The 12,347-nt window shown below is 32.5% G+C and overlaps 1 protein-coding gene across 2 annotated transcripts; it reads left to right on the top strand.

Moving 5' to 3' along the window:
- Positions 1 to 1,603: 1,603 nt before the first annotated feature.
- On the top strand, positions 1,604 to 5,161 carry LOC141724549 (chromatin structure-remodeling complex protein SYD-like). Of its 2 annotated transcripts, XM_074526725.1 has the most exons (6): positions 1,604 to 1,866; positions 2,067 to 2,311; positions 2,828 to 2,921; positions 3,004 to 3,121; positions 4,088 to 4,145; positions 4,780 to 5,161. In XM_074526725.1, the coding sequence occupies exons 2-4, from the start codon at positions 2,212 to 2,214 to the stop codon at positions 3,113 to 3,115; spliced, it is 306 nt and encodes a 101-aa protein (XP_074382826.1). In that variant the 5' UTR covers positions 1,604 to 1,866; positions 2,067 to 2,211; the 3' UTR covers positions 3,116 to 3,121; positions 4,088 to 4,145; positions 4,780 to 5,161. The 2 variants fall into 2 exon arrangements, with proteins under 2 accessions (XP_074382826.1, XP_074382825.1); XM_074526724.1 differs by having other exon boundaries at positions 3,004 to 4,145.
- Positions 5,162 to 12,347: the final 7,186 nt, after the last annotated feature.

Here is a 12,347-nt window from a genome sequence, read left to right as displayed (position 1 = left end):
TAATCATGCTACAATCATGATTATGATTTCAGTGAATTCTTGAGATGTGAACATTGCTAAATTCACTAAAACCAAAATCTCATAATTAACTTATAACACATAAGTTACTATCAATATACTAGATATCAATTGTTGACATATTTAGTTATAATCAATAATGCTGCTTATTTATTTTAAGTTAGTTTGAATTATGGAGCAAATAAAATCATTGAATTCCTTTAATTTTCATAATCCAAACAACCCAAAATAAATACTAAATATCTACGAGTTAGATACTAGCACTTAAATATTTATAATTATCCTTGAATAATTACCAATGGAATATATGAGTTATACACATGGTAATCACTTTCTGAATAATTGGTAATTTTTAGAAATACTTTCTAAGCATATAAAATATTGAGAGTTTTATACACATAACTTAGAAAATACTTCAACTTTCAATATTAGCCATTTTAGAAATAAGCATTGATTACTTAAAACAAAAATTCTAAATAATATCACTAATACCAAAAGTATCACAATTATTCGTACATGATACAAATAACTATGATGCATATTATTTTAATATAATTTAAATTATGAGACTGATATGGAATGGAATTGTCTACCATCATAATTTAAATTAATTAAAATAATATTCAAACTTAATGCTATAATACTTGACTACCACAAATGTATATGACATTGTAATCATGATAATCAAGATGGTAGCACTAAGTACGAGGTACTGGATTACTGATAAATTCACAAGTCCTTTAAATATTGAAGATTTAATACTTGTGAACGTATATGAAGAATTCTTTACAAATGGGATTTTCGACTAATGTGCAATGAATGATATCCCTCACTTACAAATCAATCTTGAAAAAATTAACTTTAACAAGTGATTTAATAGGTGTTTCTGCGAGTGATTCTTTGACTAAAAGACATACTCTCGAAATAAATGATACTTGATGTCAAGGTGTCTTGTCATGGTGTTCCACGTAGTTGTTGGATTTGAAGTTATTTCTTATCATAACAAGAAATTAATCTTCTTCCACGAAGTTGACAGCTTCCCGAGATGCTTCTCATGTCACTTAGGTTGACAGCTTCAGAGATTCTTCTCCTGTCTTTCTTACAACCTGCCTAATTTATATCTATATAGCCAAACATGTACTATGTCATAAGTGGGCTACTGTAATGCAAGTGTTACAAGGAGCATTACATTAGCTAAAAAATTTTGGTCCTATTGTAACACCTCAAAATTAGTGTTACAATAGCTATAAAACTACTGTTGCAGAGAAATGTCGGTGTTACACCGCATGTAACACCAGCCCCTGATGTTACATTAGTTACTTTTTAACTTTTAAAAATATTAAAATAAAAATGTTATTATAAATTAGTTTTAAATTATACTCTGAATTATTAATATATCAAGAATATAATATATATTATTATAAATTTTATAAAATTTATTGGACATAAATATAAAAGTTACTTTTTTATTTTTTATATAATAAAATAATAATTTAATAATTAAAAAATTAAAAATTACAACCATGCACGTTTTACTAATGAAAAATGGGCGGTATTTTTCCCCACTTAACGAAAATGACCCGGACTTATTCACTTGGACAAAAACTCTCTCTCTTTCTCACTCTCTCAAAACTCTCTCGATTATGGATGAATTGATGAGCAAATTTGCGATTTTATATTTGAATAAATAATTATATGGCTCTAATTTAAATAGTTGGTCCTTACTTTTCAATTTTTATGGTCATGCGGGATTTCTAGGGCTTCCCAGTGGAGATTTGAAGGAAAATACCAATTTTTAATTGATTTTGCAAGTGATTCGGGCTTCAAAATTGGGATTCGAGTGAATTGGTAAGTATATACATCTATTTGGAGTTTTGTTATGTTCAATTTTGGGTTTTGATACCATTAACTGGTGGTTTCATTTTGTGATAATACCATTGCTACTAAAACAACAGCAAATAAGAATATAAGTATAGGTAAGAGGAGTTCAGTTCAGGTTTCCAAAACCAAAATCTAACAAGGTTTTTGATGTGCGGGTGATGTATCAGAATGGTAATCCTTTAGGGAGAAGAGATTTCGGGAAGCGTGTTGTGAAATGGATTTCCCAGGGAATGAAGGCCATGGCTTCTGATTTCGCCACTGCCGAGATTCAGGGGGAGTTCTCTGCGGTTGAGCAGAAAATGGGCCATATTAATGCCATTACTCAACCTCCGAGATTCAAAGATTGAATACGAGCAGTCTTATGCCTTCTGGCCGTTGCTTCCTTTCTGCATTTTCGTGTTTTCGAAAAGTGGTACATATTTGTTATTTATTAAGCTTTGTAAGTCGCACACACACAAACACACACCTTATTATTATTAACTTGAATGTAAGATGATTTTAATATACACGGGGAAAACAGTAGCCGCCTCTGTTTATGAGTTTTCCTCTGGGCATTGTTCAAGTATTTGTCAACAAATTCTTGTAGAAATTCACATTTAGTGTATTGTTTAAAAACATGTTGAATCCATAAGCTTCTTGTTGGAGAAAAGATAACAGAAGTTGGAATAATAATAGGATTACCATAAGAGCTCATAGAATTACCAGAAGAGAGAAGTTCTTGTCCTTCGATTTGAAACACTGAGTCCATTGGTCAATAATTAAGTGTGCACTTGTTTAAATTTGACTGGTGATAGGCATTATTTTGTTCTTATGGATCTTACTGAGTTAATACCTTGTCCTTTTATTGGTTGAATAATTTTCTGTAAATCATTTATTGACTACTATGTTTAATATCTTCAGTTTGATATATATTGGTTTTTCTAAATAGGTCCAAACTGTAGAGGAACAAGAGCTGCAGCTGAGCACAAACTTGGAGTTGCTAATCAGAGCATTACTGCTGGATTCTTTGACAACAACACGAGGTAGGTTGAAATATATAAAATTCTCACTTGTCACTTATCAGGGAGCACCTGGCTTGTATCTAATAAAAATGTCTGATTACAGCGCTAAAGACTGGAAGGAATACCTGGAATCCCTTCTGAGGGAGTCTAAGAAAGAGGAAGCGACACCAGTTCTACACGACGATGTTGTCAATGATCTAATATTCATGGGATGATCCAGAGTATCTTCTGCATCAAACTATTGATAAAAATGTCACTATTATTGCAGTTTCAGTCTGTAGAATGTAGCCCTGCTTTAGGGATATGAAAATAAATTTACCTTCCACGGCCTTATGGTCTTATCTTTTGAAGCAGTGGCTACATGCATATATTTATTACTTTCAACACCTAAAAATAAATAGAGTGCAACCGTAATTGGCTAATTTTGTGATTAGTATTTACTAAAACTAGAAATTGAGAATTATATATTTGTTTTAGTTTTACTCTTAAATCTGTCAACTGTTTTCACTGAATGAATATATTTCACTGAATGTATGTGCTTTTTTTACTTAACCTTAGCCAGTAACTTTAAATTTTTTTAAAATTTGAGGAAAGGGTATCTTGCAGCAATATCTGCTTCGAGTTATTCCTATATTTCCTTTTTAAAGAATTTTATTCTGATAATGAATCCGGGTATGACCTCTATTCTGTAGTCTGATCCAAGCTTTCTATACATATATGTTCTTACTTCGTTCAAACTAGTAAATATGAGAAAGTGTAAGAAACTCTGTAGTATGTATCAATTTGTACTGCTCCATGATGCTTACTATGAGCCTGCATTTTTCTTTTAAATATTGTTGATTTTAATATTTCTCGGAGATACTTTTATAATGGTTTAGCTGATCTTCATATGCAGAGGAATCATATTATCTCCCTTTTAACTGTTGCACTAATCTGATAGGAAAATAAACTAGCTTGAGGTATAGCTAAGGAATAGTGAATCTAGTGTTCATTTTTTGTTTTTCTCCTTTTTTTAAAACTGAGAATTTAGTAAGCCGAAATTCTGAACTGAGAAGTTAGGTAAAGTTCTTTGGTATCTGAAATTCTGAACTATATATACAACTGTTCCTCTGCCTAATATTATCCATGTCCTGATGTTAGGATTATTGTTTTAACCTTCTGGAGCCTAACTTTAAGCTAATGTTCAGGTGCTTGCTTTTGAAGCAGGAAGAAAATGTAAAATTAGGGTCAACACAATATCTGCCGGTACTTTTGAATCTCTCTTCTGAAACTTATGTCTGTGAAAGATGTCATTGAGCAGACATATCATGCTTGCTTCAAGTTTGTTCAATTACTTATTAAATTTAAGTAAAGCATGTAAGAACATATCATCTGCAGCTGTGTACCATAAACAATATGCCATATACGAGTTTAAATTATTTGAACTGTATGATATCCTTGTCATTTTCAGTATAGTACAAGTAAATCCAAGAAAATGTAAGAAACTCTGTAGTATTTATCAATTTGTACTGGTAGGAGGACCTAATACTGGAAATCTAAGAAAATACTTTTACCTTCTTAGAAAGTAAATCTCGGGCTTAGTTACATCTTACGATTCAACTTTAAGACAAAGAATGTTTTGCTAATTTAACATGTTCTGTAATCGTCTTGTGCAGTCAACTGTATATACAGGGCCCTAGGAGTGTTATGGATTCTTTGTGAATATTATATGCATTTTATCTTCTTGTGAAAAAAATTTATTTTAAGTGTTATAATAAAAGAAAGTTGAGGAAGAGGTCTTTGTATTCAAGGAAATGTTACATCTCGCATGTCCATGTAGCAGTATTTTTCACAATTTTAGGAATTAAAGTCTATCTATTTTCTTGGTCTTATATGACAGGTTTAACAAGAAGGAATTTTGTAGAGATTGCAGAGTAAATTTTCAAGAGTTAAAGAATAGGAGTTGAAGCGCACACGAAGTGAACACACTATTCTTTGTGCAATTCAAGTGATCAAGATCTACAATGACACTCGTGTCAAGGCGGAAAACTTCTTAGATATTCTATTTTATATTGTTTTACATTTGTATCTGCTCAGAGTTTATTGTGGTCTACGTACTTTTGTTGTAATCTAGTCTTTGATAATCTAGTACTTTTGTCGTAGTTGTGATATGTGTTGGGGGTATGAGTAGTTGATGTTGGCCAAGTTTGGATGTAATGTAGTAGTATGGTATGTATGACAACTTTGATGTTTTTTGCTAATGGGTTTGTTCTTTAAATTAAGGATAGATTTCAAAATTTTAAAATTAACGGTTACATTTGCCCATATTCTAGTGTAATATATGATTATATATAGTGTTACATTACATATGCTAGTGTTGCTTAAGTATTAAAAAATTGTGTTACAATAGATAAAGCAGACTGTTACAATAGGTATATGGGCCCCACCAGTGGGTCCCACTTATTCAATCATGATCAAGCTATTGTATCACTCATTTTGCATTACATTTGGGCCTTTTAGTGTTATATTAGTTGCCTATTGTAACGTTTTCTTCTCTGTTACAATAGATCAATGAAGTGTTACATTAGGGTGTCTATTGTAATACTCGTATACGTAACGCCCCCTGGTGTTACAATAGACCTATTGTAACGCTTTTGGGGCCTATTGTAATACCATTTAGGCATTACAATAGCCCACTTATGGCGTAGTGATGTTAAGCACAATATCTTTAGGGTACTTTACTCCAAGAGTTGGTAGTCCCTTAAGATATCTAATAATCTTGTTAATAGCTATAAGATTGGATTCTCTAGGATCCACTTGGAACCTTGCACTTTGTCATCTTGAGAACATTATATCATTATATCATTATACATATATTACATTATGTTTGTGTCTAGTGATAAGAGAGTTATTAATATGACGACTCTACTAGTTCATATTAAATTGTAACTTCAGTTAGAGTGCCATACCATGTCCTTGACGATTTCAGATAATAACCTAGCATCCAGTCTGTCCTTATCCCTCGCAACAATGCCATTGTCATCCAGTTTTGACTTCTGGTTATCCTTGTACCAGTTACAAAATTATCATTTGGTTTGGATAACAGCTTCCCTACAATCTGCTTACTGACTGATTAAGTTCATCTTGTTTTGAAATCACCCAATCAATCCGGATCTATCAGAGCTTCTATAACTTTCTTAGTTTCTTCTTCAAATAGAAAACTAGAGAATTAGTCATCCATACTCAGTAGCTCTACTAATCATTACTCCACCATCCAGATCACTTAAGAACTAGACTCTGGGAATAATATTGACATCAAACCCTTTATCTCAGCAGATATGTTCTTTAGTGTCCTTTGATTTTCAATGTGTTGTTGTGTATGACTAGTTGATCCTTCTATTGCTCCCCCTAAGCTGAATCTGGGATTTCCTGAAAATCCGTACCCTTGCTGACTGGCTTCATTGAACTAATGAGTTGTGATATACACTGCCATTCCACTGCTTAGATATGAATCATCAATACCATTAATTTCTCCTGTAACAGCTTGGAGCATGGAGTTGTTGAACTATGCATTTAGATTTCCAATCACCTTCTGTTGATCAATCACAAATGCCCTGTAGGATATAAACTCCACTGAGTAGCCATGAAGAATATCCTTACGAGTCTTAACTGCAAATGCCAAGATCTTCAAACAACTGATAATATTTAATTGTTTGCTTCTGTAGAACATTCTCTTCAAACACTTTAAGATTATCCAGTATTTGCTTATGTTGGCCATTTACTCATTTGTGGTCTTCATGTATACATCCATCCGAATCGAGGCATGATCTTACTTGTAGCAAACTATATTGATTGTTTTAGCCCTTTAGTATTTAGAAAGTCTTGATTAGCTTGACACTGTCCTTGTTGCTTTAGTCAAGTTTCGGTTCTTCCTTTGTACCACTCCATTCTGACACGGATCTCCCAGTGTTGAATATGTCTCAAAATATTCTTGATGTTACAGATATTAATCAGAACTGCTTCTTGAATTCAGTCCTATTATCTGACCACAAGATCATTTCTTTTATAGTTGCTTCCAGCTTGATCTTCTGATATGATCAATCACCATCTGTGATGTCTTGTCTTGAGAATGTACGAACAACAACTTTGTTTAATAAGAGCATCCATCACTCGTCACTGAGGTATATCTTTTCTTTGATGTGATGTTGTCTTTGACTTCTCTTTCTGACATGCCTCACATTTATCATCCTTCTGAATTCGAGATGAGGTCGTCCTCTCACTAAACCCTTTTTACAAAAGAGTACCTTGTGTTGATGTTCAAGGGTGAGAGCTTCTAATTCCATAGCTAAAGTTTTATCGGATGAAGCTTTACAGTAGAAATCATTGACTTCACTTTCCTGAGATTCCAGTTTAGCTACGAGCATATCCTTTACTTACTCTTGACAAGAGCAAGCTTCTCAACCTTCCTGCTTCAGATGAGACACTAATCATTCGTTGAATTGACATTTTGTCCTTTGATGCAGAACCGTCTGATAAGAGGATTTGTGCCTTGATTCTTCAGCAAGAAAGATGCTTCAATTGTTATCAGTGAATCTAATGGTTGGTTGTTATCGGTGATAAAAATTTTTGAATCCATGATGACACCTTTTTTTCTGTATAGCTTGTCCCGTGATGAAAACCTTTGCTGTCATCTCCAAAGATTCTTGACGGAATAGCATTTGTCAATTACATTTGATTGTGAGGCTCTTTCTTTGATCATATGCCTTAAGCATCAATTACCAAGAATACATATGAATCAATTAACATGTTATGTCCTACAATCACAAATGGAATAACATTTCTTGGTACCCAACTTATCAGTTTCGGTCCAGTTGGATTAGAGATTTTACTATAAACAGAGATAACAGCAGCTGCAACCTTCTCATGCTAATTCTTATATTTGACTGATCATTTTCTCCATTTTAATACCCTTGACAGAATTGTCTCTAGGCTAAGGGAAAAATGGTTCCAACCTTACATAAGGAAGACTAGCAGTCTTTGCCCTATTGTAATCATAAATATGTTTTTTCTACAATTAATGCAAGTACTAAGAGATGCATTCATGACATAGAAATAAACAAGCATTACATTGAGAATACATGGCATTTATTCAGAAACATTACGCAAGAATTAAGTAAGATAGGCATGATATGGAATAAGAAAAATTAACAAATAAATCACTAATTCTATCTAGTCCAATCATATTGATGTATCTCATCTAGCTATCTCAATCCAATTATAAACTAATACATCTTAACAAACAATTCAGATCAATTGAATAAATCATAATGTAATAGGATACATAGAGTAAGCATAAACAAAGGTCTTAAGTGTTGGAAAACATATATCTCGCTAAAGCAATTAATCATGTTCAACAAATATTCAAACACATATTTAAAATCATCTAAAGTAACATGCACAAGTTAAACATCAATCCCAGTTACTAGAAAAATAATCTAGTGAACTAGTTCAGCATTATCTATGTGTGATGTTATCATTCTTGTGCGAGTGTTAAACATTTAAACACTAAGATCTTATCATGCATTGAATATTGAAAACAAAATATTGCACTGTATCAAGAAATTGAAACCTGAGATATGTGAGTTAGACCATCTTCAGAGATTGTTGTGAAAGCAAGATATTCATGATCTTCCTTCTCGTCATCTGATCCATCCCAACTCTTTCCCGTGCACTATAAGTTTTGACTTGATGCTTCCCTAAGAAAACATACCACCTTTGTCACAGCTCTTTAACTAAATCCCTACTCATCCTTATTTGTCAAGCTTCTTATTCTGTTGTAGCAAAACCCCTGATAATTATTTGTTACATATATCTTATCATAACTGTAACTATCAAATCTTATTTATGTCCCAATCTTAGTCTTGTAATCACCTCTTGAACTGAATCTGTAAGAATCTCTGTTTTAGAATAGATAGGCTTGATCCTTAGATATAGCTTATGTACTCCTTGTGAATCTGATGCGACTAAACTTCCTTGACATGTGAAACACTGCCCTGACGTCCAGTCCCTCAAGTACTTCTACTTGAGCTTCCTTTGATTCAGCTATCAGTAACTCTTATATTCAGTCCTGAGGTTCCAACTTTACTGCATGTAACTGAGATATCTGTATGAACCCACTATTCTCTCTGACCTCCACAATTCCTGCCTTTCTGATCTATGTGATTCCCGGATAAATGTAGCATTGGTACAAACCACTGTGTGACTGTATAATCTGGAATCATAGGGTTGTCTTAAAATCTTCGATAAAAATTGTACCCGTAGAAATTTCATTTTTTTCCCGCATCTGAAAATTCAGTGATATCCTATGGAGTAACCTTTTGAGGAAATTCCACAATTTTCTTCCTTAGGTCTTGAAATCAGTTTCATTGGAATAAGAAAACCATTATCTTCAAAATCCGTATTCGGGAATTTTCTGTCTGAATAGCACATGGTCTTCATTTTCTTCGAAAGATTAAAATTATCTTTAAAAGCCCGGATTAATCTTGAGTCTACCAATACTTTCAGTACCCTTAATTTAATATTTAAGAGAAATTTAAATTTCCAGAATTTTTAATTTTCTTAGAAAATAAATGAATCAAAAATAAATATTTACATAAAATCTAATTTTCAAGAATTTTGAATTTTCTTAAAAATTAAATAAATCTAAATTATTATCTAAGAAAAATTTAAATTTAAGAACTTTAAATTTTATGGAAAAATAAATAATCAGAAATAATGTTGGGGCTACAGAATTTAGTAACTCGCGACTGTAACCTTCAGAGGCGCCTAACCTGCGACTCCTTGAACCAGGAGGCTAAGCTGCGACACTGTACTAGAATGGTGTAAGTTGCGACCTAGTTAACCAAAACTGAAGAGAAAAAAACAAATCTAGCAGCTAAGTTGACCAGAAAAATAAATCTAAATTAAAAATTTTATTTACTAAAATTTAAAAGTTAAATTTATTTGAGTCAAATTTATAAAATAAATTCATTTAAATTAAGTTCATAATAAACTTATTTAAATTAAATTTATGAAATAAATTTGCTAAATCAAATTTAAGAAATAAATTTATATAAATTCAAATTAATAAAATAAATTTATTTGAGGATCCTGATTTGTGTATCAATCAGTCAGTTTTGATACCAATTGTTAGGTACCGAAGTATCGTAGAAGGGGGGGTTGAACACGATACTCACTAAATTTAAAATTCTTTCGAATCTTTTACAGATATAAAATTTAGTGCTCGGTTAGTGGTTCTGTGTTCTTCAGGTGAATAGTGTTTGGAACAGTAAAATGAGGAACACAAGATATTCGGGAAAATATATATTCATATATAAATCCGCGAGGGGTGTTGCTACACTCCGGTAAATAAATTAACGGGTACAATCTAAGAACAACAAAGTTCGTAGCTTCTACAAAGATTAATAAATTAAATCATATACAATGATCTAGCTTATTTTTGTCTAAGGATTTAATTATCGGGTAACGATTATAATGCCCCTAAGAATATACAAGAGTTAAACTGACCATTATAACATTACTCCGGTGAGAAGTTAAACGGTTACACAATTTGCTTGAGCTTCTCTGTATTTTCTTTGTTGCTTGTTTTTCATCAGCTCTCGTTTTGGAGAAGAAGATGAACAACACAAGTGAATTGATTTGCTTCTCTTGTGTAGATTTATATCAATTAAAATGTGTGGCTGAAATTGAACCACACAAATTAATTGATTGTATCAACAAAGATGTGGCTGAGGAGTAAGGATTTGCTAACCTGCGACCAGAGATTTTACAATACCAATTGGCGACCAGGATGTTAACATGCGACCTTGTGCCTTGGTTTTTTGTTACAGGATAAACTAACCTGCGACTAACAAAAACTAAGTCACTTGGTTTCCTTTGATTACCAACCTGCGACCACTTGGTTGGTTGAATGGTTTCTTTCTTTTATTTTTTTTCTTTTTCTGTTATTTTTTTGTTTTGTTTTCTTTTTCTTTTTTTTATTTTTCCTTTATTTTTCCTTTTTTTTAGTTTTCTTTTTGTTTTTCTTTTGTTTTTTCTTTTTTTGATTTTTTTTTCTTTTTATTTAAGTTTAAATTATAACAAAATTAATTTATAAAATAAACTTAAATATAACTTATATAAATAAACTAATTTAGATTTATAAAATAAACTTATTTAAAGTTTATAAGATAAATCATTTTAAGTTTATTAAATAAATTATATTAAAGTTCATTAAATAAATTTATTTAAATTAACAATTAAACTTTGAACTAGGCCAATCCCTCGAGTCATTTAGGTGTATACCCTGCGTACCTCTTCTCGTACTTTAACAGATAAACGTTCAATGCAAGTGTGTTCCTTAACTTAAAAATTCGTCTAAAAATAATACCCAGATTCCTTTCACGAGCTGTTGACGCCTGGTGCAACTGGTCTGGTTCTCAGATGACTAAATTCAATTCAGGTCTTCGTATTATGGCCTTAATTATATTGTTAATCTTGCAACAACTTTATTGCTTCGAACACTGACTGTCAATAAATAAATGTACTTTCACTGAAATCCGTTCTGGTACTTTAGACAACGTCTTCATTGCTACTACAATCTTAAATACTTCATTCACTGTTTTTCACCAATGCTTGAATATTTAAATGAACTCCTGTCAGTGAGTATAACTTCAAGACTGCAGTTGTCTTCTTTAACCTCTTTCTGTACCCAGTCTTCAATTCTTCAGATTCCTATGCTTCGAACACTGTCTATCTTCAATCAATGCCAATACACTGAAATCTTCCGGTAGTACACTGAATCTTCATCATTTCTGAAACCCTGAAAGTCTTTAACCTTTATTCTTTGTTGAGGCATGATCATATTAATGAACTTCTTTCAGTGACCTCATGTAAACAGACTTCAAGATTTCTTCTAATCTTTTGATTCTTTGTATTTGTCGTGTCTTCATTTCTTCCTGATTTCTTGTGTAGACGTAATATTATTAACCTGTCCCATTCTAGTATTGTTCTCATGTTGAGTTTTCACGTAACTTTTCATACAGCTACATAGTCTCACCAACAATCTTTCTCCTCCTGTGATGGGCATCCTCATCAGCTGACTCCCCACTTTCCTCAGTTGTATATGGTTCAGATACATCTCTTTTATTGTTGGTTGGTTGTAGGCCTCTAAGATAATTAGGATCATCCCAGAGCTGCGACGAGGTGGTAGGGGTGGCCTAGTCCCTCCAGCCTCTGAGTATATTGGCATCCCATAAGTGGGGTTTATGGACATGTGATGCACTATAGTTGACATCTCAAAACCTGCATATTGTGCCCCTAAAAGAGCATTCAAATTCAGGTTTTGAGGGTTCACCCATAAAGGTGGGGGTAGCTGAGATTCAGATCGGGGAATCGAGGGATTCGTTATCCCATGAGAGTAAGTTGAGT

This window comes from Apium graveolens, chromosome 5 (genome assembly GCF_009905375.1).
Source record: "Apium graveolens cultivar Ventura chromosome 5, ASM990537v1, whole genome shotgun sequence".
Lineage (NCBI taxonomy): Eukaryota > Viridiplantae > Streptophyta > Magnoliopsida > Apiales > Apiaceae > Apium > Apium graveolens.
The sequence above is the reverse complement of the archived record's forward strand: the minus strand, read 5'-3'. Positions and strand labels throughout refer to the sequence as shown.

Coding starts and splice junctions, on each gene's coding strand:
- LOC141724549 (XM_074526725.1), top strand. CDS start 2,212: ATGCCATTACTCAACCTCCGAGATTCAAAGATTGAATACGAGCAGTCT. Junction 2,312..2,827: donor TTTCGTGTTTTCGAAAAGTG/GTACATATTTGT, acceptor TTTTCTAAATAG/GTCCAAACTGTAGAGGAACA. Junction 2,922..3,003: donor TTCTTTGACAACAACACGAG/GTAGGTTGAAAT, acceptor GTCTGATTACAG/CGCTAAAGACTGGAAGGAAT.